Source organism: Rhinatrema bivittatum, chromosome 9 (assembly GCF_901001135.1).
Source record: "Rhinatrema bivittatum chromosome 9, aRhiBiv1.1, whole genome shotgun sequence".
Taxonomy (NCBI): Eukaryota; Metazoa; Chordata; class Amphibia; order Gymnophiona; family Rhinatrematidae; genus Rhinatrema; species Rhinatrema bivittatum.
The window spans coordinates 196,248,466-196,274,488 of NC_042623.1; the positions used below are offsets into that span (position 1 = coordinate 196,248,466).

The following is a 26,023-nucleotide window of genomic DNA, read 5'->3' on the forward strand; positions in this document are numbered from 1 at the left end:
TTCCAACAGTGATCAATCCAAGTCACAAGCACCTGGCAAGTACTCAAACATTAGATAGACCACAAGCTATTATTACAAATTAATTACCGTAATAGCAGTTTATGGATTTTTCCTCTTGGAACGTACCCAAACCTTTTTTGAACCCAGTTACACTAACTGCTGTAACCACATCCTCTGGCAATGGATTTCACTATGCACTAAGTGAAAAATATTTTTTTTTAATTTGTTTTAAATGAGTTACTTGCTAAATTTATGGAGTGCCCCCTGGTCCTTCCATTATCTGAGAGAGTGAATAATCAATTTACATTAATTTTTTCAAGTCCTTTCATGATTTTGTAGACCTCTATCATATCCCCCCTCCTCTTCTCCAAACTGAGCACCCCTAACTTAGAACATAAGAACATAAGAAAATGCCATACTGGGTCAGACCAAGGGTCCATCAAGCCCAGCATCCTGTTTCCAACAGTGGCCAATCCACTTTAGCCTTTCTTCATGGGGCAGCCGTTCCATGCTTATCGTTTTAGTCGCCCTTCTCTGCACTTTCTCCAGTGCATCTATATCCTTTCTGAGATGTGGTGACCACAATTTCACACAGTTTTCAAGGCATTATGACATCTCTGTTTTATTTTCCATTCTCTTCCTAATAATTCCTAACATTCTGTTTGATTTTGACTGCCGCAGCACACTGAGCCGACCATTTCACTGTATAATCCACTATGATGCCCAGATCTCTTTCCTGGGTGGTAACGCCTAATATGGAACCTAATGTTGTGTAACTACAGCAAGGGTTATTTTCCCTATATGCATTATCTTGCACTTGTCCACATCAAATTTCATCTGCCGTTTGGAAGCTCAATCTTCCAGTCTTCCAAGGTCCTCCTGCAATTCATCACAATCCACTTGAGATTTAACTGCTCTGCATAGATTTGTGTCATTCGCAAATTTGATCACCTCACTCGTCGTACCCCTATCCAGATCATTTATAAATATATTAAAAAGCACTGGTCCAAGTACAGATCCCTGACGCACTCACTCCACTGTTTACCTTTTTCTACTGTTCATGTAATCCTACTCTGTTTCCTGTTTTTTAACCAGCTTGCAATCCACAAAAGGACATTATCTCCTATCCCATGACTTTTTATTTTTCTTAGAAGCCTCTCATGCTGGATTGTCGAACAACTTCTGAAAATCCAAATACACCACATCTACAAGTTCACCTTTGTCCACATGTTTATTCACCCCACCCAAAAAATGTAGGAGATTTGTTAAGCAAGACTTCCCTTGGGTAAATCCATGCTGGATGTGTCCTGTTAAACCATGTCTTATCTAAATGTTTTGGGATTTTATTCTTTATAACAGTTTCCATGATTTTTCCTGGCACTGAAGTAAGGCTCACCGGTCTATAGTTTCCCAAATCACCCCTGGATCCTTTTTTAAATAAAGGGGTTACATTGGGCATCTTCCAGTCTTCAGGTACATCAGATGATTTTAATGATAGGTTACAAATTAATTGAAATAGGTATGAAATTTCATTTTTTATTTCTTTCAGAATCCTGGGGCGTATACCATTCTGTTCAGGTGATTTACTACTCTTCAGTTTATCAAACAGGCCTACGACATCTTGCAGGTTCACCGTGATTCAATTGAGTTCAATAGTCACCCATGAAACCCTTGTCCAGAACGGGTATCTCTCCAACATCCTCTTCAGTAATTACTGAAGCAAAGAAATCGTTTAATCTTTTCGCAATGTCCTTAACTTCTCTAAGTGCCACTTTAACCCCTTGATCATCCAGCGATCCAACCGACTCCCTCACAGGTTTTCTGCTTCGTATATATTTTTAAAAAGGTTTTATTGTGAGTTTTTGCTTCTATGGCCAACTTCTTTTCAAATTCTGTCTTAGCCTGACTTATCAATGTCTTACAGTTAACTTCCTTATGCTTTATCCTATTTTTTTCTGATGGATCGTTTTTCCAATTTTTGAATGAATATATTTTGGCTAAAATAGCCTCTTTTACCTTACACCTTTTAACCATGCTGGTAATCATTTTGCCTTCCTTCCACCTTTCTTAATACCTGTAATACATATGAACTGTGCTTCTAGGATGGTATTTTTTAATAATGTCCATGCCTGATGCACATTCTTAACCTTTATAGCTGCACCTTTCAGTTTTTTTCTCATTTTATCAAAATTTCCCTTTTGAAAGATTAGTTCTAGAGCTGTGGATTTACTTACTTTCCCTCTTCCAGTCATTATTTCAAATTTGATCATATTATGATCACTATTGCCAAGCGGCCCCACCACTGTTACCTCTCTCACCAAATCCTGTGCTCCACTGAGAATTAGATCTAAAATTGTTCCCTATCTTGTCTGTTCCTGAACCAATTCCTCCATAAAACTGTCATTTATTCCATCCTGGAACTGGATCTCGCTAGCATTCCCTGATGTTTCACTTATCCAGTCAATATTGGAGTCATTGAAATCTCCCATTACTACTACACTACCATTTTGGTTAGCTTCTCTAATTTCTTCTAGCATTTCACTGTCCGTCTCACCATTTTGGCCAGGTGGACAGTAGTATACTCCTATCATTATAGTCTTCCCCAACACACAAGGGATTTCTACCCATAAAGATTAAATTGTGCATTTAGTCTCATGCAGGATCTTTATCCTGTTGAACTCTATGCATCTCGGACGTAAGGGTCCACCCCCGCCACCAAGATGCTCCTCTCTGTCATTTCGATATAATTTGTACCCCGGTACAGCACTATCCCATTGGTTATCCTCTTTCTATGTCTCTGAGATGCCAATTAAGTCTGTCCTCATTCACTGCTATACATTCTAATTCTCCATGTGGCATTAGCATACATACATTTCAAAGTGTGTTTTTGCTTGTATTTACATTCTGTTTTTAGTTGACAGGAATAAATTGGAATCTTTTAACTTAGGTGAGTTTTTAATAACAAGTACTTGGACGACTTTTCTTATTATTGGAACCTCAGTGTCAGGATGCCCTAACTCTAATGCATCATTAGTATCCTTTGAAGATACCTCCCTACGAACCATGCACTGCTAAGCGACTGTCTGCTTTTCCCTTTGTTCTAGTTTAAAAGCTGCTCTATCTCCTTTTTAAAGGTTAGCACCAGCAGTCTGGTTCCACCCTGGTTAAGTGGAGCCCATTCCTTCGGAAAAGACTCCCCCTTCCCCAAAAGGTTCCCCATTTCCTTATAAAACTGAATCCTTCTTCCTTGCACCATAGTCTCATCAGTGCATTGAGACTCCAGAGCTCTATCTGCCTCTGGGGACCTGCACATGGATCAGGGAGCATTTCAGAGAATGCTACCCTGGAGGTTCTGGATTTCAACTTTCTACCTAAGAGTCTAAATTTGGCTTCCAAAACCTCCATCCCATGTTTCCAATGTCATTGGTGCCCACATGTACCACGACAGCTAGCTCCTCCCCAGCACTGTCTAAAAACCTATCTAGGTGATGAGTGAAGTCCGCCACCTTCGCACCAGGTAGGCATGTTACCAGGTGATCCTTATGCCTACCAGCCAACCTAACCCTACTATGATGGCCAACCTAACCCTTCCCTCCTGGGCAGTAGCCCTCGGAGACACATCCTCAGTGCAAGAGACAATGCACCACCTGGAAATCAGGTCCTTGCTACAGGATCATTTCCTGCTGCACCAGGTTGATGCTCTTTGATCATGAGAACTTCCTCTTCCAAGGCAGCATCAGGGCTACCAGACTGGAGTTGGGACTTGACTACTATGTCCCTGAAGGTCTCATCTATATACCTCTCTGTCTGCCTCAGCTCCTCCAGGTCTCCCACTCTAGCCTCCAGAGATCGGACTCATTCTCTGACAGACAGGAACTCTTTGCATTGGATACACACAAACAATTTCTCACTGGCAGATAAAAAAAAATCATACATGTTATATTCGATGCAAAAGACTGGGAGCCTTCCTCTTGCTGCAAAATTCCAGTGCCACATAACATGGAAGCATTTATCTTAAATTGTGTTCAATTCTTAGTTAAGTTTTAGGTTACAATGGGAGTAGGAATGTGTACAATTAGGGTCCTTTAAATGTATTAGTGTATTCACTATATATTTATTTAATTTATTTAACACTTTTTTATACCGACCTTCATAGTAATAACCATATTGGATCGGTTTACATTTAACAAGGGTATAACTGAAGCTCCAACTAAAGTAATTAAACAATAGAGGTGAATAAGGCAAAGTTACATTCAACAAGGAGTAAAGAACTTGGAAACTTAAATAGCTGGAAAGAAAGGTAAAGGCAGGTAATAATTATGAAGTACAATAGAGAATACGGGTTAAAGCTTAAAGTGCTTTAACCTGGAAGTGCCAGAGTCCATCGTTCATGAAGATAAAAGACCATCCAGGTCCAGGTAAGAGTAAGGGCAGCTAGTGATTGTCTGGGGGATCAGAGAAGGCTTGGTGAAAGAGCCACGTCTTGAGCTTTTTTCTGAAAGTTAAAAGGCAGGGTTCCAATCTGAGGTCTGATGGGATGTTATTCCAGATAGATGGGCCTGCTATCGAAAACGCTCGGTCTTTGGTCGAGGAGAGGCGTGTGGCTTTAGTAGGGGAAAATTTCAGAGTTCCTTTGTGAATATCTCTAGTTGGTCTGTTGGAGGAGTGTAGTTTGAGAGGGAATTCCAGGTCGAGTTGAAGTTGATGGTGGATGGATTTGTGTATTAGGGTGATTGATTTGTATAGGATTCTAAAGTTCACTGGTAACCAATGTAGGTTTCTGAGGATGGGTGAGATGTGGTCACCACGGCTGGTGTTGGTCAGCAATCTCGCTGCGGCATTTTCTATCATCTGCAGTGGTTTGGTGGTAGATTTGGGGAGGCCTAGGAAGAGGGCGCTGCAGTAGTCTATCTTGGCGAATAGCAATGCTTGGAGGACTGTCCTGAAGTCATAGAAAAATAGGAGTGGTTTGAGACGTTTTAGAACCTGTAGTAGTCTGTAGAAGCAGTCTTTGGATGTGGTGTTGACCATTTCCTTTAGATTTAGTCGATTATCTAGAATTACCCCAAGGTCTCTAACATGCTTATGGGTGATGTGGGAGTTGTGTGGGGATGGTGGGGGGATATTATCTTCGTTTGAAGAAATGAGGAGGAGCTCCGTCTTCGAGGCATTGAGGACCAAGTTTAAGCTGTTGAGAAGACTGGTGATAGATAGAAGGCAGTTATTCCAGTGGGTGAGAGCTTTTGAGATAGAATCTGTTATAGGGATTAGAATCTGCACGTTGTCTGCGTACAGATAATGAATTAGATTAAGATCGGTTAGCAATTGGAAGAGGGGGAGGAGGTAGATGTTAAAGAGGGTTGGAGATAAGGAGGATCCTTGTGGTACACCAAGAGTGGACTTTGTTAAGGGTGACTCTTTATTATTGATTTTGACTTTGAAGGTTCTATTGCAGAGGAAGGATTTGAACCAACTGTGGGCTGATCTGGAGATACCGATATCTGCTAGGCAATCCAGAAGGATGGAGTGGTTGACGGTGTCAAATGCCGCCGAGATGTCTAGCAGGACTAATAAAAAGGAGTAGCCTTTGTCTAAACCCATTATAATATAGTCTGTAAGAGAAATGAGGAGGGTTTCCGTGTTGCGTGATTTACGGAAACCATATTGCGAAGGGTATAGGATATTGTGATCTTCTAGACACTCTGAAAGCTGGGTGTTTACCAGTTTCTCCGTTAGTTTGGCTAAGAATGGGAGATTAGAGATGGGTCTGAAATTGGCTGGATCATTAAGGTCTAGATTGTGTTTCTTAAGGAGGGGTTTGAGTGAAGCTGTTTTTAGTCTGTCTGGGTAAATCCCTTGAGTTAGAAGGCAGTTTATGATACTTGTCAGAGGTCCTGAGATTGTGTTTGGGATGAGAAGCAAGAGTTTCGATGGGATATTATCTGCTGGGTGGCTAGATGGTTTCTGTCTTTTTAGGAGGGATTCGATCTCTTTGGTGGAGATTGATTCGAAACTGTCAAGCTTGGTTCTCATGAGGGAATGAGGTTTCTCGCCTAAAGTGAGAGGTGTCCTAGTTGGAGGTAGGAGGGCAAGCGTATTTGAGATCTTCTGTTGAAAAAATAAAGCAAGCTCATTAGCCTTGGATAGAGCTTGTTCGTCTGGAGTGGACGGAAGGGTTGATTTAGTGATTTGTGCTACGTATGAGAACAGTGCCTGGGCATCATACTGGAGATGGTGTATTTTGTTGGCATAGTATTCCCTTTTTGTTAGTAGAATAGAGGTCCTGTAGTGATGTAGGAATCCTTTGTAAGCTGAAAGGGTAGATGTATTGGGGGTTCTGCCCCATCTATTTTCCTTATGACGTAGGTCCTGTTTCATCTGTTTTAGTTCAGGGGTGAACCAGGGTTGATTTCCTTTTTTTGTTGGATTGATTGTTTTGGAGGCTATTGGGCACAATTTGTTTGCAACTGCTTCCGTAATCTTATGCCAGGAGGATAGGGCTGACTCAGGATTGGATAAGTCTAGGTTAGTGAGTTCCTTGGGAGCTGATCACTAAGTATATCGGGTGGACATGATTTCCTGAATTGAATGGTAGAAAGGTGAGGTGAGGTGTGTGTCTGTTTTTATGTGGAGAAGGAGGATTCTATCAGGAAATGATTTGACCAGGGGATTGGGGTACAAGAGGGTTCTGATGTCCGAGAGAAGTTAGAGTTGATGAAAATTAGATCCAGAGTGTGTCCGGCTTTATGAGTAGGGCTGTTGATGGTATGAGTGAATCCCATTGCACTGAGAGAGGTGAGGAGGGCTTCACAATTCGAGGAGCGAGGTATAGCGTCAGTATGGAGGTTAAAGTCACCCATGATCATAGTTGGGAGGTCTGAGTTGATATGTTTCACAATGGATTCTATGAGGGGCGAGGAGTCCGTTTCTAGAACTCCCGGAGGAGCGTAGACTAACATTAGTTGTAGTTGTTTTGATTTGACTAGACCCAATTCCAGTTTGGACTCAGTCTTGATTGTATGTGCGGTTAGCCTGAGTTCTTTCTTGGTAGCTAGAAGAAGACCGCCTCCTCTTTTTTTGTGTCTGTGGAAGGTGAAGATGTCATATATATGAGTAGGTAGTTGGTTGATTAGAGAAATGTCTGAGTTTTTTAACCAGGTTTCTGTGATGGCACAGATGTCTGGGTTGGTATCCAGGAGGTAGTCGCTGAGAATGTGTGTTTTTTTAGTTAGGGATTGCGCATTGATAAGGGTTTCTGAGAGTAGCGTGAGGCCTAGTAGTTGGTTCAATGGTGAGGTCATGATTGGAATAATTCTTTTTTGTATGACGTTGGTGAAGTTGGTTATGGAGTTTCTCCTTTGGTTGTGAATGATTGGGATGTTGTAAGTGTGCATGAGGAATGGGGTTCTGGAAGAGGTGTAGTATGAAAGACGATTGGTGGGGTCTGGATGCACGCTGGTGAGAGTCTGCGGGAATGCTAGAGACGTCTGAGAGGGCGATGGAGGTGTCTGTCTGAATGAAGAGAGGTCTGGATGATTGCTGAAGGTGTCTGTATGTGTGTTAGGTTCGACTGGAAAAGTGCTCTGTCCTCAGCGAGAGTGATGGGGGTTGTCTGTATGATTGCTGGAAGAGTTTCTATACTGGAAGTATATTAGAAGTCTCTAGTTATAAGCAGAGAGCTGTTTTTGGGGCTCCGAGACTTAATTATGAGATAAGTTGCTGCTGGCGAGTGGTGGAGGCTGTCGGTTGTTAGTGGTTTGGTAGCGAGAGTACTAGGGATACCCACAGTCAGCTCCGGGTGCGGTAGGGTCACTGGCGTTTTGTAGGCATATGGGCCATGTATGCGCTTCACCTAACGTGGTAGAAGTGCAGGCAAATCCTGAGGTAGGTGGCTTCTTTGTAGAGTTGGACCTGGGCCTGGGGCACTCCAAGGCCCCTTAGGTCGCGCTCCTTCGGGCGCGCGATGCCCGGCGCGCGACGCCGCTGGGCGTTGCTGTAATTTAAAGGGCTTCTCCAATCGCCCTGATGGGCTGGGTTCGCGTTCGTGGGGGCGCGGTTGATTACCCTCACGTCCTGCGGCTTCGTTGCGCTATCCCCGCTTCTTGATTGTAGATTTTTTTTTTTTTATTTCTTTATTTTCAGCTTTCTGGCTTTCCTTCTTCAGCCTCCTCTGCTCGGCTCGCCGCTTTTCAATATATCCCCTATAAGGGAATGATAAAACTCTTGATAAGGTGTGGGGGAATTTCTAGTTTAAGTTAAAAGGCAGATTTAAAAATTTTTTTCTTTTTTTAAGTGTGAAAGTGACACCTGCCTATAAATTAAAGGATGATGTAGGGGTAGGAGGGTTGGTAATTACAAATACACAAATGTCTATTTTTTGCATGCCTGACTACCTATTTAAAACAAAAGACATGAAAACCTACCCTAAACCCCCCCCCCGCGCGCGCCGAACCTATTTTGCATAGGCTCGGCGGCGCACGCAAGCCCCGGGACGCGCGTAAGTCCCGGGGCTTGCAAAAAGGGGCGGTCGGGGGCGTGGCCAGGGGGGGCGCGGATTGGGATTGGGGGCGGGGGCGTGTCCGGGGCATGTGGGCGGTCTGGAGGCGTGGCCGAGTGCCCCGACACAGCAGCCTGTGTCGGGGTCTGCTACTGCCCGGAGGCAGTAGTAACTTTTCCGATAAAGGTAGGGGGGGGGTCTAGATAGGGCCAGGGGGGGCGGGTTAAGCAGGGGAAGGGAAGGGAAGGTGCGGGGGGGGGGGGGGGGGGGTTAGAAAAAAAAGTTCCCTCCGAGGCCACTCCGATTTCGGAGTGGCCTCGGAGGGAACGGGCAGCGCGCGCAGGGCTCGGCGCACGCAAGTTGCACAAACGTGCACCCCCTTGCGCATGCCGACCCCCGGATTTTATAAGCTACGCACGTATCTTATAAAATCCAGCATACTTTTGTTCGCGCCTGGTGCGCGAACAAAAGTACGTGCACGCGTAAATTTATAAAAACTACCCCATAGTCTGGGGATACAAATAAGCATGGATGTAGCTTGCTTATTGCGATGGTTACTACCCCTAATTAATTAAGTTAGATATTTACTTAGATGAGGTTCCAACACTGCTCTCTACATTAATGGTGAGGGTGGAAGGGAAATTAATGGTGAGGGTGGAAGGGAAATAGAACCAAAATGTTACTAAGAGGCAAGACTAACAGAAGTATGGGAAAAAAAAAATAAATAAAAAGTGCAAAGTTTGCTGGGCAGACTGGATGGGCCGTTTGGTCTTCTTCTGCCGTCATTTCTATGTGTCTATATGCTAAACTTCTAGATGCACAGATGTGGCCAAGCTGCTGCCTGGATGCTGGAGGATTGCATTGCCACTTCCACTTCCTGTGTCACTATCCTCACTCTTGCTCCCACTCCCCTCCATTCCTCCCCCTGCCCTGTAAATCCCCACCCCTCTTATCTTCTTTGTCTTGCCCTACCCTGCCATTCTCCTCCCTCCACACTCACCTACCCATGCCCTTCCCCCTTCCACCTCCTCCTATCTCTTCCCCCTCCTTATGTTCTCCTCCTCCTACCACTTCTGCCCTTCTCTTCCCTCCTCGCTGCTTCTCTCTTCCCACACCTACCATGATCCATCCTCTCCTCACCAAATCATTCCTCCACACTCCTCCTCCAGTCCTCCACACAAAAGGACAGACAGACAAACTAGACAAATGCACAAAAACTTCCACACGCAGTTTAAAGACAAGAGAGAAAGGTAAAGAAAAACAGATGAAAACACTAAACAAGACAACTCCCTTGGGTAATCAATTGAAAAAGCTCCTAAACTCCACTATTCCAACTCACCTCCTCTCTCTTCAATGCCTGGTACATCCTCAAAGAGGCAACTGTACGAAGCTGGTGTATATAAATAAAACAACAAACATGCAATGTATAAAATGTCAATCAATGTAATAGCATGACACAATATTTATACATGCAGTGCAATATGTCCTTTATCTACCTAACCATGCCCATCTTTTTATCATGGCCCACAACGTTTCAGCTTTATTTACTGCGATTTGATGAACCTAGGCCTAAATGAGCAAGTTAAGTAAATTTTTTATTGCGCAGAAGAAAAATAATTGGGGGGAAAAAAAAAACAGTGTTTGACAATAAATTAGGTGACTGATTATTATAAAGGAGAACCGCACACAAAATACAGTAATTGTTTCTGAGTATGAAAATCCCACAAAGTTCAAACAGCTGTTAAGTCACAGGGATTGGATTCTGGGAATGTTCATCCTTTGTCGCTGGACAGTGAGTTTGGTGCTATACAGAGACAAAGGGAACTTAATGGTGAGAGGGAGAGAAAAAGGCTAAGATCGGGGACAGTACAATAGACAGACAAAAACAGACAGACCGAGTGAGCTTTACCTGCTGACATTTTCTATCTTCCTTGCCGCAGGACAAAAATAATTCAGTATTGCTAAATGTTTCCATGTTATGTAGCACTGGAATTTTGCAGAATGAAAAGGCCTCGGCAAAAGAAGAACAGGGAACAGGACGCACTGGATCCAGGTATACCTGAACGCCCATCATTGCATTTGTTAAGGTTTATTTGCTATCATGCGCGAGGAACCGTAAGAAAAGCGAAAAGGGCCAAGGGAAAGGCAAACAGCAATATCTACAATAGATGTAAGAACATTGTGCTTGGGAATGTGCAAGGAAACTGACATCTGTCACTGAGCCTCTGTTTGTTTCAAAGGGGCCGATGCAATTATGTGCGCTGAGAACAGGCGCTGACTTTTCAGCGCCTGCTTTATCAACGCACGCACGGGGCCCGCAAGGAGGGCGCCAAACAATATGGAAATTAGAGGGTTGCACTAGGAAGGGGGCGCTAGGATCGCTTGTGCGACCTTAGTGCCTCCCTTCCTAATGCGACCTGCCGCAGCTGCTGGTAATGAAGACCAATGCTGGTAAACTCGGTCTCTGTTTTCATAACCTGACTGTCTGCCAGTATTAAAAATGAGTTTACCGGCGTCTGTCTTCATAACTCAGCGCTCTGAGTTTTATTTTATTTACTTTAAAAAAATACAGAAAAGCAGTACAGAAAAGCAGTTTATCTCATTCACTCCGCGTCTGATGCGCATTAAATAGGCACTAATCCCCCTATTGCATTAGGGGTGGATTAGCGCCTATTTATCCCGCGTCCAACTGCAGGTTAAACAGTGCGCTCGGCTGAGCGCACTGTATTGCATCGGCCCCAAAGTGTCCAATATTTTAATGTTCATAAGAGACATAAAAAGACTCACTTTTAGAAAACCAGCTTGGCCAATCTGAACATCTGTATGTGCTTGCTGAAGTGAAAGAAAAGAAAATATAAATCTTGAGGATGAATTGGAAAGTAGCTTGCTGTCTTACTGCAAACGAGAAATGGGATTCTTTTCGTACTTGTAAATCAAATTTAGAAATGGTTCGTTTGATTCACGGCTGCTTGCCAAAATGCCTAAATGGAAAATTGCATCCATTAATCAACGTGTCTGTGCCTCCAAAAAGTTCAACTTAGCAAAGGGATACATGTTTCATACTGGAGTGGAGTAGCCCCCTAGAGCAAGAACCAAGGAAACCAAGGTTCAAATCCCACTGCTACTCCTTATGAACTTGGACAAGTCACTTCACCCTCCATTGCTTTAGCTATAAACGTAAAAGGTAATTTTCAAAAGGATTCACAATCATAAATGGGCTTCTGAAAAATTGCCTCTTTTATGCCCGTAACTCCTTTGAAAATTCACTTCTGTGACTGTGAGCCCTCTGGGGACAATGAAATCCCTACAGTACCTGAATGTCATGCGCCTTGAGCAACCACTGAAAAAGGAGTGAGCTAAATACATAACAATAATATTGTAATTTCCCTCTTTCATCAGGTAACAATAGTGCTTGGGATTTAAAGTCTCAAGCATGGAAATTACACAATTAAACATTATCATAGCAAGAGATTTATCTGTAGTAAATCAATGTTGCTTCTACCACCAATAAAACGATTCCCCCACAGATGGATTTAGAAATTGTGATTGCGACGCCAAATACAATCCAGGACAATTCTCATAAGTGGGGTTTTATCAGATTGCAATAGTGGAAGCCAATATAATAAATTGTGCTTAACATCACCCGACCATGCACATACTACCGGATGATATTAATGATAGTGGGAGCACTGAGAGGAGAGGATCACTTTGCTGGTGGCTAGAAAGAATCAGTAAGTACTGCTTGGAGAAATTCTTAAAACTTAAAAGTATTGAGGAGAAATAAACTAGTGGGGTTCATTATTTAGTGTGTTCGTGTGTTTTGTTTTGAATAGGTAGTCAGAAAGGCAGGCAACAAATAGACGTTTGTGTGTTTGTAATTGCCAACCCTCCTACCCCTCCCGCATCCTTTAATTTATAGGCAGGTGTCACTTTCACACTTAAAAAATGAAAAAATGTTAAATCTGCCTTTTAACTTAAACTAGAAATTCCCCACACCTTATCAAGAGTTTTATCATTCCCTTGTAGGGGATATATAGGGAATACACTAATACATTTAAAGGACCCTAATTGTACACATTCCTACTCCCATTGTAACCTAAAACTTAACTAAGAATTGAACAAATTTAAGATAAATGCTTCCATGTTATGTGGCACTGGAATTTTGCAGCAAGAGGAAGGCTCCCAGTCTTTTGCATCGAATATAACATGTATGAGGTTTTTTACCCGCCGGTGAGAAATTGTTTGTGTGTATCCAATGCAAAGAGTTCCTGTCTCTCAGAGAATGGGTCCGATCTCTGGAGGCTAGAGTGGGAGACCTGGAGGAGCTGAGGCAGACAGAGAGGTATAAAGATGAGACCTTCAGGGACATAGTCAAGTCCCAATTCCAGTCTGGCAGCCCTGATGCTGCCTTGGAAGAGGAAGTTCTCATGATAAAGAGCAACAACCTGGTGCAGCAGGAAATGATCCTGTAGCAAGGACCTGATTTCTAGGTGGTGCATTGTCTCTTGCACTGAGGATATGTCTCCCAGGGCTACTGCCCAGGAGGGAAGGGTTAGGTTGGCCGTCATAGTTGGTGATTCGATTATTAGGAATATAGACAGCTGGTAGGCATAAGGATCGCCTGGTAACGTGCCTACCTGGTGCGAAGGTGGCGGACCTCACGCATCAACTAGAGATAGGTTTTTAGACCGTGCTGGGGAGAAGCCAGCTGTCATGGTACATGTGGGCACCGATGACATTGGAAAACATGGGATGGAGGTTCTGGAAGCCAAATTTAGACTCTTAGGTAGAAAGTTGAAATCCAGAACCTCCAGGGTAGCATTCTCTGAAATGCTCCCTGTTCCACACGCAGGTCACCAGAGGCAGGCAGAGCTCCGGAGTCTCAATGTGTGGATGAGACGATGGTAGAAGGAAGAGGGATTCAGTTTTGATTGGGCTTCCAAACAGCAGATGAAATTTGATGTGGAAAAGTGCAAAGTGTTGCATATAGGGAAAAATAACCCTTGCTGTAGTTACACAATGTTAGGTTCTATCTTAGATCTGGGCATCGTGGTGGATTATACAGTGAAATCGTCTGCTCAGTGTGCTGTTGCAATCAAAATCAAACAGAATGTTAGGAATTATTAGGAAGGGAATGGCAGATAAAACGGAGATGTCATGATGCCTCTGTATCGCTCTATGGTTAGCCCGCACCTTGAATACTGTGTGAAATTGTGGTCACCACATCTCAGAAAGGATAGAGCTGCACTGGAGAAAGTGCAGAGAAGGGCAACTAAAACGATAAGGGACATGGAATGGCTGCCCTATGAAGAAAGGCTAAAGAAGTTAGGGCTGTTTAGTTTGGAGAAGAGAAGATTGAGGGGAGATATGATAGAGGTCTACAAAATCATGAAAGGACTTGAAAAAATTAATGTAAATTTATTATTCACTCTCTCAGATAATAGAAGGACCAGGGGGCACTCCATAAATTTAGCAAGTAACTCATTTAAAACAAATTTAAAAAAAATTATTTTTCACTTAGTGCATAGTAAAATCCATTGCCAGAGGATGTGGTTTCAGCAGTTAGTGTAACTGGGTTCAAAAAAGGTTTGGATACGTTCCAAGAGGAAAAATCCATAAACTGCTATTACGGTAATTAATTTGTAATAATAGCTTGTGGTCTATCTAATGTTTGGGTACTTGCCAGGTGCTTGTGACTTGGATTGATCACTGTTGGAAACAGAATACTGGGCTTGAGGGACCCTTGGTGTGATGCAGTATGGCATATCTTATGTTCTTATGTTATGAGCCCAAATGGTAAAGTGTCCGAGTACTTTATCTAAGGACTTTACTGCAAAACATTTTAACTCACTTCCTGAGGAGCAGTTAAGTTTCTCATAAGATGTTTGTGAAGCAGTTTGCATCTATACTTTATCTCTGCACTAAAAGGCAATGGTCTGTTTTGCATTATTTTGCATTTCATTTCCTTATTAGCATGCTTTTGATATGTATAACCACAGCTGCTAAAGTACATGCATAAAAAGCACTGTGTGCACACAAAAACCTGTTTGGTTGTGCAAATAGTGCTTTTTAGGCACAAGTTTAGTATGCTGGCCATCCAGCATACTAAATGGACAATCAAGTCCCAGATCATAGGAATATTTTGGCTATTCCTTGTCTCCTCCTAATGTTCAAGAAATCCTACTTTAATCCAACAAACCACACCCATGGGAAAAATCCATGGAAAGCAGGTAGGCTTTACAGATACTTTATAATAGTCCCTCTACTTAGCATATATTGCATTCCCTATACCATATGTTAGAAAGAACTAGATGATAAATATATTTTCAATTGTAGATATGTATTCCTAACAGAAGAATATTTTGGAAGCCAATTTTATTTAGCCACGTACAAGGGCTTTTTGTAAATATGTGGCTTACGTGAACATACGTGCCATAATGTATGTAATTTTACCTGCATTCTCATGGAGGATTTCCCGGGGTGGGAAGCAATGACACACGTAAGCTTTGAATGTTCAAAGCCCATGAGGCCAATATTCAGTGCTACTTAGCTCAATAAGTGCAGACTTATCTGGCTAAAAGGGGAATATCCGGCCCCTATTAGCAGTCGCCACTTAGCTGGAAAAAGTAGTTGGTAAATACCGTTAGCTGGATAAGTTAGTGTAGCTCAATAGGAGGTGTAAAGCCAGCCAGATAAAACTAATCCAGCTAACTAGGAACTTATCCGGGTTAATTCAGTGGCATAACCGTGTCGCTTAACATCCCACTTGAGTTAGCCAGATAAGTCTTATCCGGCTGGCTCACTTACAGGATTTTTCTCAATATCTCCCCCCCTCCATGTGAATTGTTTTGGTTGGAAAAAGCAAGTACAAATCTCTATGGTTACTCTTTCTTTCAGCACATTTTCAAAGGAAAACCACACACACACACACACACACACACACACTTACTTTCTCTTTGAAAATCATTACAAAAATCACAGGAAAAAGAACCAGAGGGCTTTTCACTTGCCTACACAGTTTAGAAAGTGCCCCCTTTGTATCTTGTCATAGTAAACAGAGATGCTGTAAGTCAATACAAAAGCAAAGAAGTTGTATTTACCTACATTCCACAGACATCCAGAGACTCATCCTAACCTTGGTAATGCCCAGAATAATATACATATGATTTTTCCAACGTAATGTCTAGAAATTAGAAAACTATACTATAAAAATGAATAGTAGACCAGTATCACAGGCATCTACAGATTGATGAATTCATTCCACATGCACATTTTGAATTTTGGAGACTTTTGACAAGAAAATAAATTGAGAAAATTAGATTTTCACTAAAATATTGCTAGACATTTCTTTGATGAAACTTCAGGCCGAGCAGTTTATTTTCACTGCCAATATTCCTATACAATATCTGCCACTGCATCCACTGTAAATGTTGACAGCACACCAAGAGCTAAGAGTACTTCATTCTGCTGAAATTCCTTTGCTCTTGGAAACTCTTAGATTTAAATTGAAGTCAGATTATCCTGTAGTTTAGCCTGACCCCTTTCTCCACCACTGATCTAATATTCCAGAACTGTAATTCTAATTACCTGCTTAACTGAAATCTAATTGGACTGCTGCTTTCACCATCAGCTAAGCCCCCAGCACGCACAGTTGGGGAATGTTCCACAATCCGCCGACATGTGAGTCTATTTATCTTCTCATAAAGGGGGGTCTAGAGGCAGCAGTGAAAAAGATTTCCTACGTAAGCGAAAAACTCAATCACTATGACTATCAGAGCATGACGCCGGTCTTTAAATGCATTACAGTTTCACTGGATATATGTTACAAAAACACAATTTCATTCTCTTTTACTGTTATTTCCTAGATTTCTGCTAAGTAAGAAAACTAGGTACTCAGATGGATTTGCAAACTATTTTCTCTTTGACTTTTCATTCTGATCTGAATTTATAGTCTTACAATTTTTTTGCTGTAAAATATTTTCACAATATCAGATTACTATTATTATAATCAGGGGTCTTTTATCCAGCCAAGCAGCTGGCACTTCATCAATAGAATACATTGTTACAAACCCAGCAGTTCATCATGATTTTAAGATATATTTTTTTTAAATTTAAAAACACACCAGTCCCCATGTAGTAGTAAACGTGATAATCTCATATCATATATGAAAGTGCATTTTCATATAAGATATGTTATAACAAGTTTACTAGTAAGCACTGGAAACCAAAGCAGTCAATTCAGTCAAGTCATGTCAGATATGATGTACATGACTGAACTCAGTTGTGCATCAACGAACTTGGTGTGCATTGATCAGCCTTATGCTGACACACATTACTGACTTTGCACCATAAATATTTTCACTAGCTTTGTATTTTAACGATGAGCTTTGCTATAAAGGTGCTTTGTTCTAAAATGTGAATACAGGTACACTTAGAAATATAGATCAAGCACAGATCAGTTGTATATTATCTACATTTGCAAATACTATTTAGGAATACAGGTATTTTCAGTGCTTTGAAAAAGTTTTTTATGAAGCCATCATTATTGCACTGTGAAATTGCATTTATCAGACTTGTAAAACTATTCAAGGTTGCTCACATGCCAGAATATGTTGAAATGCTAGAACAGATGCTAGAAATTAAAAAGTACGTCACAGTTCACCATTACGTTTCATTTCTACCTTCTGGGCTCAGAAAATTGACTTAAACATGACTTACAAGAATCCCAGACCTATTAACATATGAGATAAAATTATGATGCCAACCAATTAGAAAAATGTTATGCATATAAACAAACTAGTATGTAAATTGGAGTTGGTAATCAATTTCTTTGATTGTGTAAACAAACCATAAAGAACAAAATTGCTGAACATATAGAAAGGCACAGTTTAATGGGAGAAAGCAAACATGGATTTAGCCAAGGGAAGTCTTGCCTCACCAACTGGCTACTTTTTTTTTTGAGGATGTAAATAAACATGTAGATAAAGATGAGCCAGTTGATACAGTGTATCTGGATTTCCAGAAAGCATTTGACAAAGTTCCTCATGAGAGAAAATTAAAATGTCATGGGATAGGAGCAGTATCCTATTGTGGTTTGTCAACTGGTTAAAAGATAGAAAACAGAGAGTAGGGCTAACTGGTAAATTTTCCCATGAAGAAAGGTGAATAGTGGAGTGCCCCCGGGATCTGTTCTGGGACCATTGCTTTTTAAAATATGTATAAATGACATGGAAATGGGAACATCAAGTGAGATGATCAAATTTGCTGAAGACACAAAATTATTCAAAGTTATTAAATCATAAGAGGACTGTGAGAAATTGCGAAAGGACCTTGCAAAACTGGGAGACTAGGCATGCAAATGCAAATGAAATTTGCCATTTGCATGCCTTACATACATGGACAAGGGGATGCCTTACATACATGGTAAGGGGATGCCATTTGCATCCCCTTACATACATGGACAAGTGCAAAGCGATGCACTTAGGGAAGAGTAACCCAAATTATAGCTACACAATGCAAGGTTCCACATTTGGAATCACTATTCAGGAAAAGGATCTAAGCATCATCATTGATAAGTTGAAATCCTCTGCTCAGTTTACAGCAGCAGCCAAGAAAGCAAATAGAATACTAGAGATTATTAGGAGGGATGTGCATTTGTTTTAAATGAAATAGACAATTTCATTGCCATTGTCTATTTCGTCTTGTTTCAGGAGCACCATGAAACGAAAGAAAAAATGAAATTTCATAAAAATTAGTATTTTGTGTTAGTATGCACTAATGGAACTTAGCGCACACTTTAGTTAGCGAGCACTAACTGAAAATGTTACCAATAAGTTAAAAAGTGAAATTGGTGGAGCAGTTTGATAGCTAGTGGTGTGGTATAGTTCTACATTCCCATTAACTGCATCCTTAGTTACTTCTTTGTCTTGCCAAAATTGCAGGGCACTGTTTGTTGGGGATGGCCAGTGCCTGGTAACAAATGATATAATAATACCATCAAGTTCTAGTCAGCAAAAGCATGCAATACAAATACATATCTTGAATTTGCCAATCCCATTTTATTTTAGAAAAGGGACCCTGGCATTTCAGGATATGCATAATTCCCCTGGTGGGTATGGGGGGGTGACTGGTGAAAGGGTGAGTGACAGGTGGGAGAGAAACCGGTTGGGGTGGTGACTGCTGAGAGAGAGAAGCAGCCTGTGTGTGGGGATGACTGGTGAGTTGGGGGTGTGACTGGGGCGACAGTATGGGGTGACAAGTAAGAGAGAGGCTGGTTGGAGAGGTGAGTGGTGAGAAAGAGGCAGCCGTGTGTGTGTGTGTGTGTGTGTGTGTGTGTGTGTGAGCAGGGTGTAAGAGGGTGAGTGACTGGGGTGACTGTATGGGGTGACAGGTAACACCCAGACACACACTAGGGGAATTCAAAGTGTTCATATTCCAAAATGTTAGGACCCCTTTCCTAAAATACAAAGGCACTGGCAAATTCAAAATATTCATTTGCATGACATGCTTTTGCTTTGGATGACTAGAACTCGATGCTTTTATTATATCACTTGTTACCTGGTACTGGCCATCCCCCCACAAACACCACCTTACAATCTTGGCAGCACAGAAAAGGAACTAAGGAGACAGCCAATGGGAATGCAGGACCTTACCTCTAGCTAACAAACTGCTCCCCAATTGACACTTTTTTTACTTACTGGTATCATTTTCAGTACTATCCATATTTTGTAAGTACTAATACACAGTTAGTGCCCACTAAGTCTCATTAGTGCAACTAACTTTGAAATTAGGGAAACCAAAATAAACAACCCTGAACCATTTTAAAAATGAAATCAAACAGATAATAACCCGAAATGAAAACACGAAAACAAAAATCAATACAGACCCTTAAATTATTAGCAAAGGAATGGAGAATAAAACATAGGATATCACAATGTCTCTGTATCACTCCATGGACACGTGATTTTATAACATGCACTCACAAGGGGGTGCACAGTTGTACACACCTTGCGCGCACCGAGCCGCGCTGCCTTCGCCCATTCCCTCCCTCCTAGCCTGACCTTCCCGCTCCCTTCCCCTAACCTTTCTCTCCCCAGCACTACTCTAATCCCCCCCCTGACTTTTATCTTACCTTTTGCGCCTGCCTCTGGGCAGGCGCAAGTTGCACGCGCTGGCAGCCTGCCGGCACGCGATCCTCCGACAGCGGTAATGGCCACTGTGTTGGGGGCCTTTGGCCCCGCCCCTTTTTGCAAGCCCCGGGACTTACATGCATCCTGGGGCTATAGGCCCGGTGCGTGTAAATCCTCTGGATTTACGCGCATAGGGCTTTTTGAAATCTGGTCCACTGTGTGCTAATCCATAGACAACACAGATGCTTAAAACTAATGCTAGAAGGGAAACAATATTCTGTTGGGCATTTATTCACCCAACATAATTTTGTCCTAGGATAATGAATAAAGTGAGTTTGCTTACCATAAGAGGGGATCTTTGAAGATAGCAGGAAATAATTCACAAGACATAGGTGACGTCATCTGATGGCACCAAATGGACTGCTTTCTCTAAATTTAGTAGAGCTTTACTCTACTGAACAAGTTTGGGAATTTCTGCATGAGCCCCTCAGCCCATCTGTAGAGCTTATCTTTAGCTATGTGGTCAACTCTCCAGAGAGGAAGGTGGGAATTATTAAACACGCTAATTCATCCTGCTGGATACACACAACCCCATTTATGGTAAACAAACTCACTTTTTTAGTTGACAAGCAGGGCTGAATTAGCTATGATATGTGAAGAGTCCCAAGCTTACAGTTACACTGTAGGCCACTCCCTGAATAAGCAACCCAATTTCCCCATGGAGATTGGACTACTGGGAGAATATGTTACTCAAAACTGCTTATCCAAATTTGCTCTTTGAAAGGATGTCTAGATAGTTATGGGATGTGAGGGTGTGCACAGATGACCAAGTCATAGCCTTACAGATGTCTTTGATAAGTTCAATTTTGAGATGGCCATAGAGGCCGCTATAGTCCACATGATGGACCTTCACCTGCTTTTATTCGGGAGACCAGTCAGAGTATAGCAATGTAGTCCACTAACCAATTAGAGTACGTTTAGCTACTGCTTTCTCCATTCTGTTGAGGATCACAGGAGACAAAAAGATGGGAGGCCTGATGATGTAGTTGAGTCCTTTGCAGGTAATGAACTATAGCACGCAACTTTGAGAAAAAGGTCGGTAAACCAATGATTTGATTTATGTGAAAGATGGACACAATCTTTGGAAGAAATTTCAGGTAGCTACTTAGTACTACCCTATTCTGAAAAAGTACTATATAAAGACAGTACAAGACTAAAGCTTACTCTTCTCTCTGAAGTGATTGCCACAAGAAATATCACACCTTCTACATGAGAAATTTCAACGGTATTGAATCCAACATTTCAAATGGATTTTTTCATCAACAAAATATTATCATTGTCACTTTTGTTTCATTTTACAGTTTATATCTGTTATGGACCAGACAACCCGAGAGAGATAGAGTGTGGGGGTGTGCATGCATGTGTGTCTGTGTAAAGTTTTCGGAACAGCCAACAAAGTAATAAAGGGGCCGATGCAATTATGTGCGCTGAAAGCGGGCGCCGACTTTTCAGCACCCGCTTTTTTTAATACGTGCATGGTGCCCGCAAGGGAGGTGCCATGCAATATGGAAATTAGGGGGGGTCACGCTAGGAAGGGGACACCATTTTCATTACTGGCAGACGACCGGTTATGAAAACCAATGCCGAGTTTACTGATGTCGTTCTTCAAAACTCAGCGGTCTGCCGTTTTTTTGTTTCTTTACTTTAAATGCGCTCAGCTTTAATGCCTGCTCCAGGCATTAATATCTGAGCGATAAATGTGCGTCTGAGACGCACATTTATCTTTTTGCATTCGGAGTGAATGAGTAATAGCCTGATTCACATGCATTTGCATGTGATGAGCGCTCTCTCATTCACTCCATGTTGGACACGTGTTAAATATGCGCTAATGCCCCTATTGCATTAGGGGGTGGATTAGCGCCTATTTATCCTGCGTCCAACTATGGGTTAAACAGTGCGCTCAGCTGAGCGCACTGTATTGCATCGGCCCCAAAGACAGACACAATAAGTGCCATGCACTATACAAATGCCATTCAGTCTTCACAAGGTTATAACTATAAACACTTATTCATCTAAATATGTACGTGACTGTCATTCATCTACCAGGGGATTTAAGCACGGCTTCAAGCCCTGGAATGTTGTGCTCCCAGCCAGCTGCCTCAGAAATCATCGGAGGCACTTAAAAACAGCTCTCTCTCTCTGTTTCTCACTGTTTTTCTTCCCTGTGTCTCTGCTTTCTCTTCCAGAAGCAACCAACCCGGAAGAGGGATCCGTGCTCCGCCCCCCGGTGACGCTCCTGACGTCACCAGGATGCCCCGAGGGGATTTAAGCATGGCTTCAAACCCGTAGGCGCCAAGTGCCGGCGTCGCACTCCAAAGGGGCGCAAACAAAGGGGCAAGCCCCTTTGTATGCCCCTTCGTATGACCTGAGAACAAGAACAGTCAAACTTCAAAACAGCGCAGGCAAAACAAACATGGCGATAGATGGACAAGAGACATATCCTATTCTGGTGTGCTCAAACAAAGGTAAGTACGCAAAAATCTACACAACTAGAACCAAAAATCATGACAAGACTAGAGAAAACAGGAGTATAAACCAAAATAATCTCATCCAAATCACAAGAAACAAATGTTTAAATGTGAATAGAATCATGATGATAACTTTTTTCCTAGTCAATGCACAATCCATAACCAAGAAATTTCCTATCATTGCAGATTTACTATATGACACCAAACCCAGTTTTATTGTTATAACAGAATCATGGTTAAAAAAAATCAGACACTGTCCTAAAAAACCAGATAGCAAGCAAAAATTATGATGTATTCTCAATTCCTAGAATAAATAGAAGAGGCGGGGGACTCTTACTAATTATTGAAAAGAAATTTAAATGCAAATTAACTCCCACGACACCACCAATGAATCATGAGATTGCCATTTTTGAAGCTAGTAATCTACAAATCTGCCTTATTTACTGCCCACCCAGTCTACTTGAATTAAACATTTCTCCACTAATTGAATTTTTCTCAACTCACCTAAATACAGCAAAACCCACCATTGTATTAGGTGACTTCAACCTACATATGGACACACATCCCTTATCAAGCACCTGCCGGACACTAGTAGATATAATGAATGCACCAGGATTTAAACTAATAACAGACAAACCCACACACAAAGCCGGTCACTCCTTAGATCTAGTATTTATTAACAACTATCTAGAAACCACAAACACAAGCTATTCACAAATCCCACGGTCAGATCATTTTCTCATTCAATCTACTATCAAACATATTAAACCAACTGAAATACAAAAGAAGGAACCCATCGTAATTAATTACCGTCCCCCCTTTAACACTGACAAGCAAATTACAAGAAGAACTAAAAAAATTCAATCACCCCGATTGTAACTCTGCAACAACGGCTTGGGTGAGCATGACTAATAAATTAGCAAATGAAATAAATCCCAAAAGAAACATATGCTTAAAGGAATCAAAACAAATAAATCCCTGGTACAATGACAACATAAAAAGTGAAGTGAAAGCTTAGAAATAAAGAAAAAGAATGGAAAAACAATAGAACAACTGAAAACCTAGCCCAATATTGAAAACAGCTAGCATACTACAAAAAGATATACTTCAGCTCAAAAATAGAAAAGTTCACAAATAACGCAAGATCGCTTTTCAACATAGTTAGCGATCTTACCAAGACAAAACTAACTCTCCTGAAAATCTACCAGAGAATCGTTGCAACGAAATAGCACAATTTTTCAGAGATAAAATAGAGAACTTAAGAACCAAAATCCCCAAAACAACCAAACAAGAAATTAAAATGTGCTCAAGAGATGTCACACAATGGTCCAAGTTCACAGAAATATCAAATATTGAAGTAGAGAATATGCTAAAAAAAGTTAAATCCTGCTCCACATAAAATAGATGCATTACCAATAATGGATCTAAAAAAGCTATCAGCCATAGCTGCACCAACACTAACAAAAATAATAAACTTGTCCCTGGAAGAAGGACATATGCCCGATATACTAAAAGGAGCAATTACCAAGCCAATAATAAAGAAAAAAAACATGGACCCCTTAACACTAACCAATTACAGACCAGTTTCCAATTTACCACTAATTGCAAAACTAATAGAAAAAACAGTTCAAAAACAACTAGAAGACAATAACGTTCTATACCCATCTCAACACTGCTTTCGTAAACATTACAGCACAGAAACACTACTCCTGTCACTGACAGACAGCATACTAAGAGGTTTTGATAGTGGAAAACACTACATTCTTGTATTATTAGATCTTTCATCAGCTTTCAACACAGTAAACCATGAAACCCTAATTAAGAGACTGGAAGAAATAGGACTACAGAACAAAACAATTACATGGTTTAGATCTTATCTAAGTAATAGATTTTTTCAAGTTCAGATAAAAAACACAATATCAGAAAAAGTAAAACTACAAACCGGAGTGCCGCAGGGGTCTGCACTGTCTGCAACACTCTTTAATATTTACCTGTTGCCACTGTGCCATCTACTCGCCGGTCTTCGGATCATTCACTATTTTTACGCTGATGACATTCAACTTATTACCCATTGATGACACATTAGAAAAAACGTTAAACCTAGCCAATATTTATCTTGACATAATCAAACAGTTGCTAAACCAAATGGAACTGGTGATAAATATCGACAAAACTGAATTCCTACACTTAGAAAGGAAAAACCTAAACATAATCCAAACACCAATAAGACTCAAAAACAACCTAAAAGTGGAATTAAAGGAGAAAGTGCGTAATCTTGGCGTATTAATAGATACAGAACTAAATTTTAAACACCACATAGCACTGAAAGTTAAAGAAGGATATGCCAAACTAATGGTCCTAAGGTCCAAGGTCAAATTGTTATTGACATCAAACTTCCGCACAGTACTACAAGCTCTAATATTCGCAAGCACGGATTACTGTAACGCACTGCTACTTGGATTACCCTATACGACAATAAGACCACTACAAATTTAGCAGAACTCCGCAGCAAGAATTCTCACAGGTAAAAGGAAAAGAGACCACATCTCTGACACTACACTGGTTACCGATCGAACAAAGTGTACAGTTTAAAGCACTCTGCACCATACACAAACTGATTCATGAGGAGAAAGCAGAATGGCTCAACACAGTGCTACGGGTACATGTACCACATAGAAATCTCAAATCAGCAAACAAAGCCCTTCTAACCATCCCGTCAGTTAAAACTGCACGGCTAACCCAGGTCAGAGAACGAGCACTGTCACTGGCTGGACCCATTTTATGGAATACTATCCCCTGGAAGTAAGATTACAGGGAAATTTCAAACTATTCAAAATAAGTCTGAAAACATGGCTTTTCAAACAGGCCTTTTACAAAGAGAACAGAGAAAGTAAGTAAGGAAAAAGCTGGAGTTTCAAATCAGCACCAAATGACTAGTTACACTTGCCACTGGCAACTATTTTTAAACTCTCACTGATAAAAGTAGATTTAATCTGAAAGTACAAGAACGAATCACATGTAAGCTAACTCTGAGACGTGTATTCAGTGGACATTATAGGACATGATTCAAATAGAAATTGTATGAAATAATGTTACTGGTTATCTATTGGCACCTCTGTTAAAGTACTAACATTTATTTTGCCTATTTGTGCCAGCCTGTAAACCGTTATGATGGTAAATAACTTAATGACGGTATAGAAAAGATTTTAAATAAATAGAGTTTGGACAAAAGTGCTGCTGCGGCGTAATGGCTTCCATTCTTTCTTGTGGCAGGGGTTTTGACACAAATTCTTCAAACTTAAAAATAAGAAAACGGGGGGAGGGGGGACCACAGGGGAAACCCTTTCCTTTAAATCATTTAAAGAAAAGTCTTGCCTCTTTTTAAACCTAGCAAAGTATGCTTTTAAAGTCCCCTGTTGCTTTTCCCTCAGGGATGGCAGTGCTAATTTACCCTCATGTCTAAATTACCTCATGCAACATTCATACCATGTCCCATAACCCATCTATGTTTTGTTTTGGTTTTTTTTTCCTTTTATTCACAACTTTCCATCTGATTCTCACTCATGGTACAGCTCAAATATTCAACATTTTCAAAAAGGATTTACACACTTGTAAATGTAACACACTATTGTAGCAATTTTCAAAAGCCATTTACTCGAGTCAAGTGCAGTTACGCGGATAAATAATATGCACAATTCAATGGCACACATTGGAGCAATTTTCAAAAGCCCACTTACACGGCTAAAGTGCATTTACACGTTTATAATACATTTTTAAGTGTGTAAATGCTTTGAAAATCAGGCCCATACTGTATGTATATACCTTTCATCTCTATCACAAAGCACATATCTATGGTGCAATAGATTCCC

General features: G+C 41.1%; 1 protein-coding gene across 7 annotated transcripts in view; it reads right to left on the reverse strand.

The window, feature by feature from the left end:
- The window catches only part of PID1 (phosphotyrosine interaction domain containing 1), a 267,723-nt gene that overhangs the window by 71,158 nt on the left and 170,542 nt on the right, over positions 1–26,023 (reverse strand). For 3 of the 7 annotated variants that reach the window (XM_029616374.1, XM_029616378.1, XM_029616375.1), the window contains one exon: positions 9,837–9,887. The exons of 3 other annotated variants lie outside the window; for them this stretch is intronic. In XM_029616374.1, coding sequence (XP_029472234.1) covers positions 9,837–9,887 — 51 coding nt within the window. Of the gene's footprint in view, positions 1–9,836; positions 9,888–11,284; positions 11,330–26,023 lie in introns of all 7 variants that reach the window. One more of the 7 variants, XM_029616377.1, reaches the window with a different exon arrangement.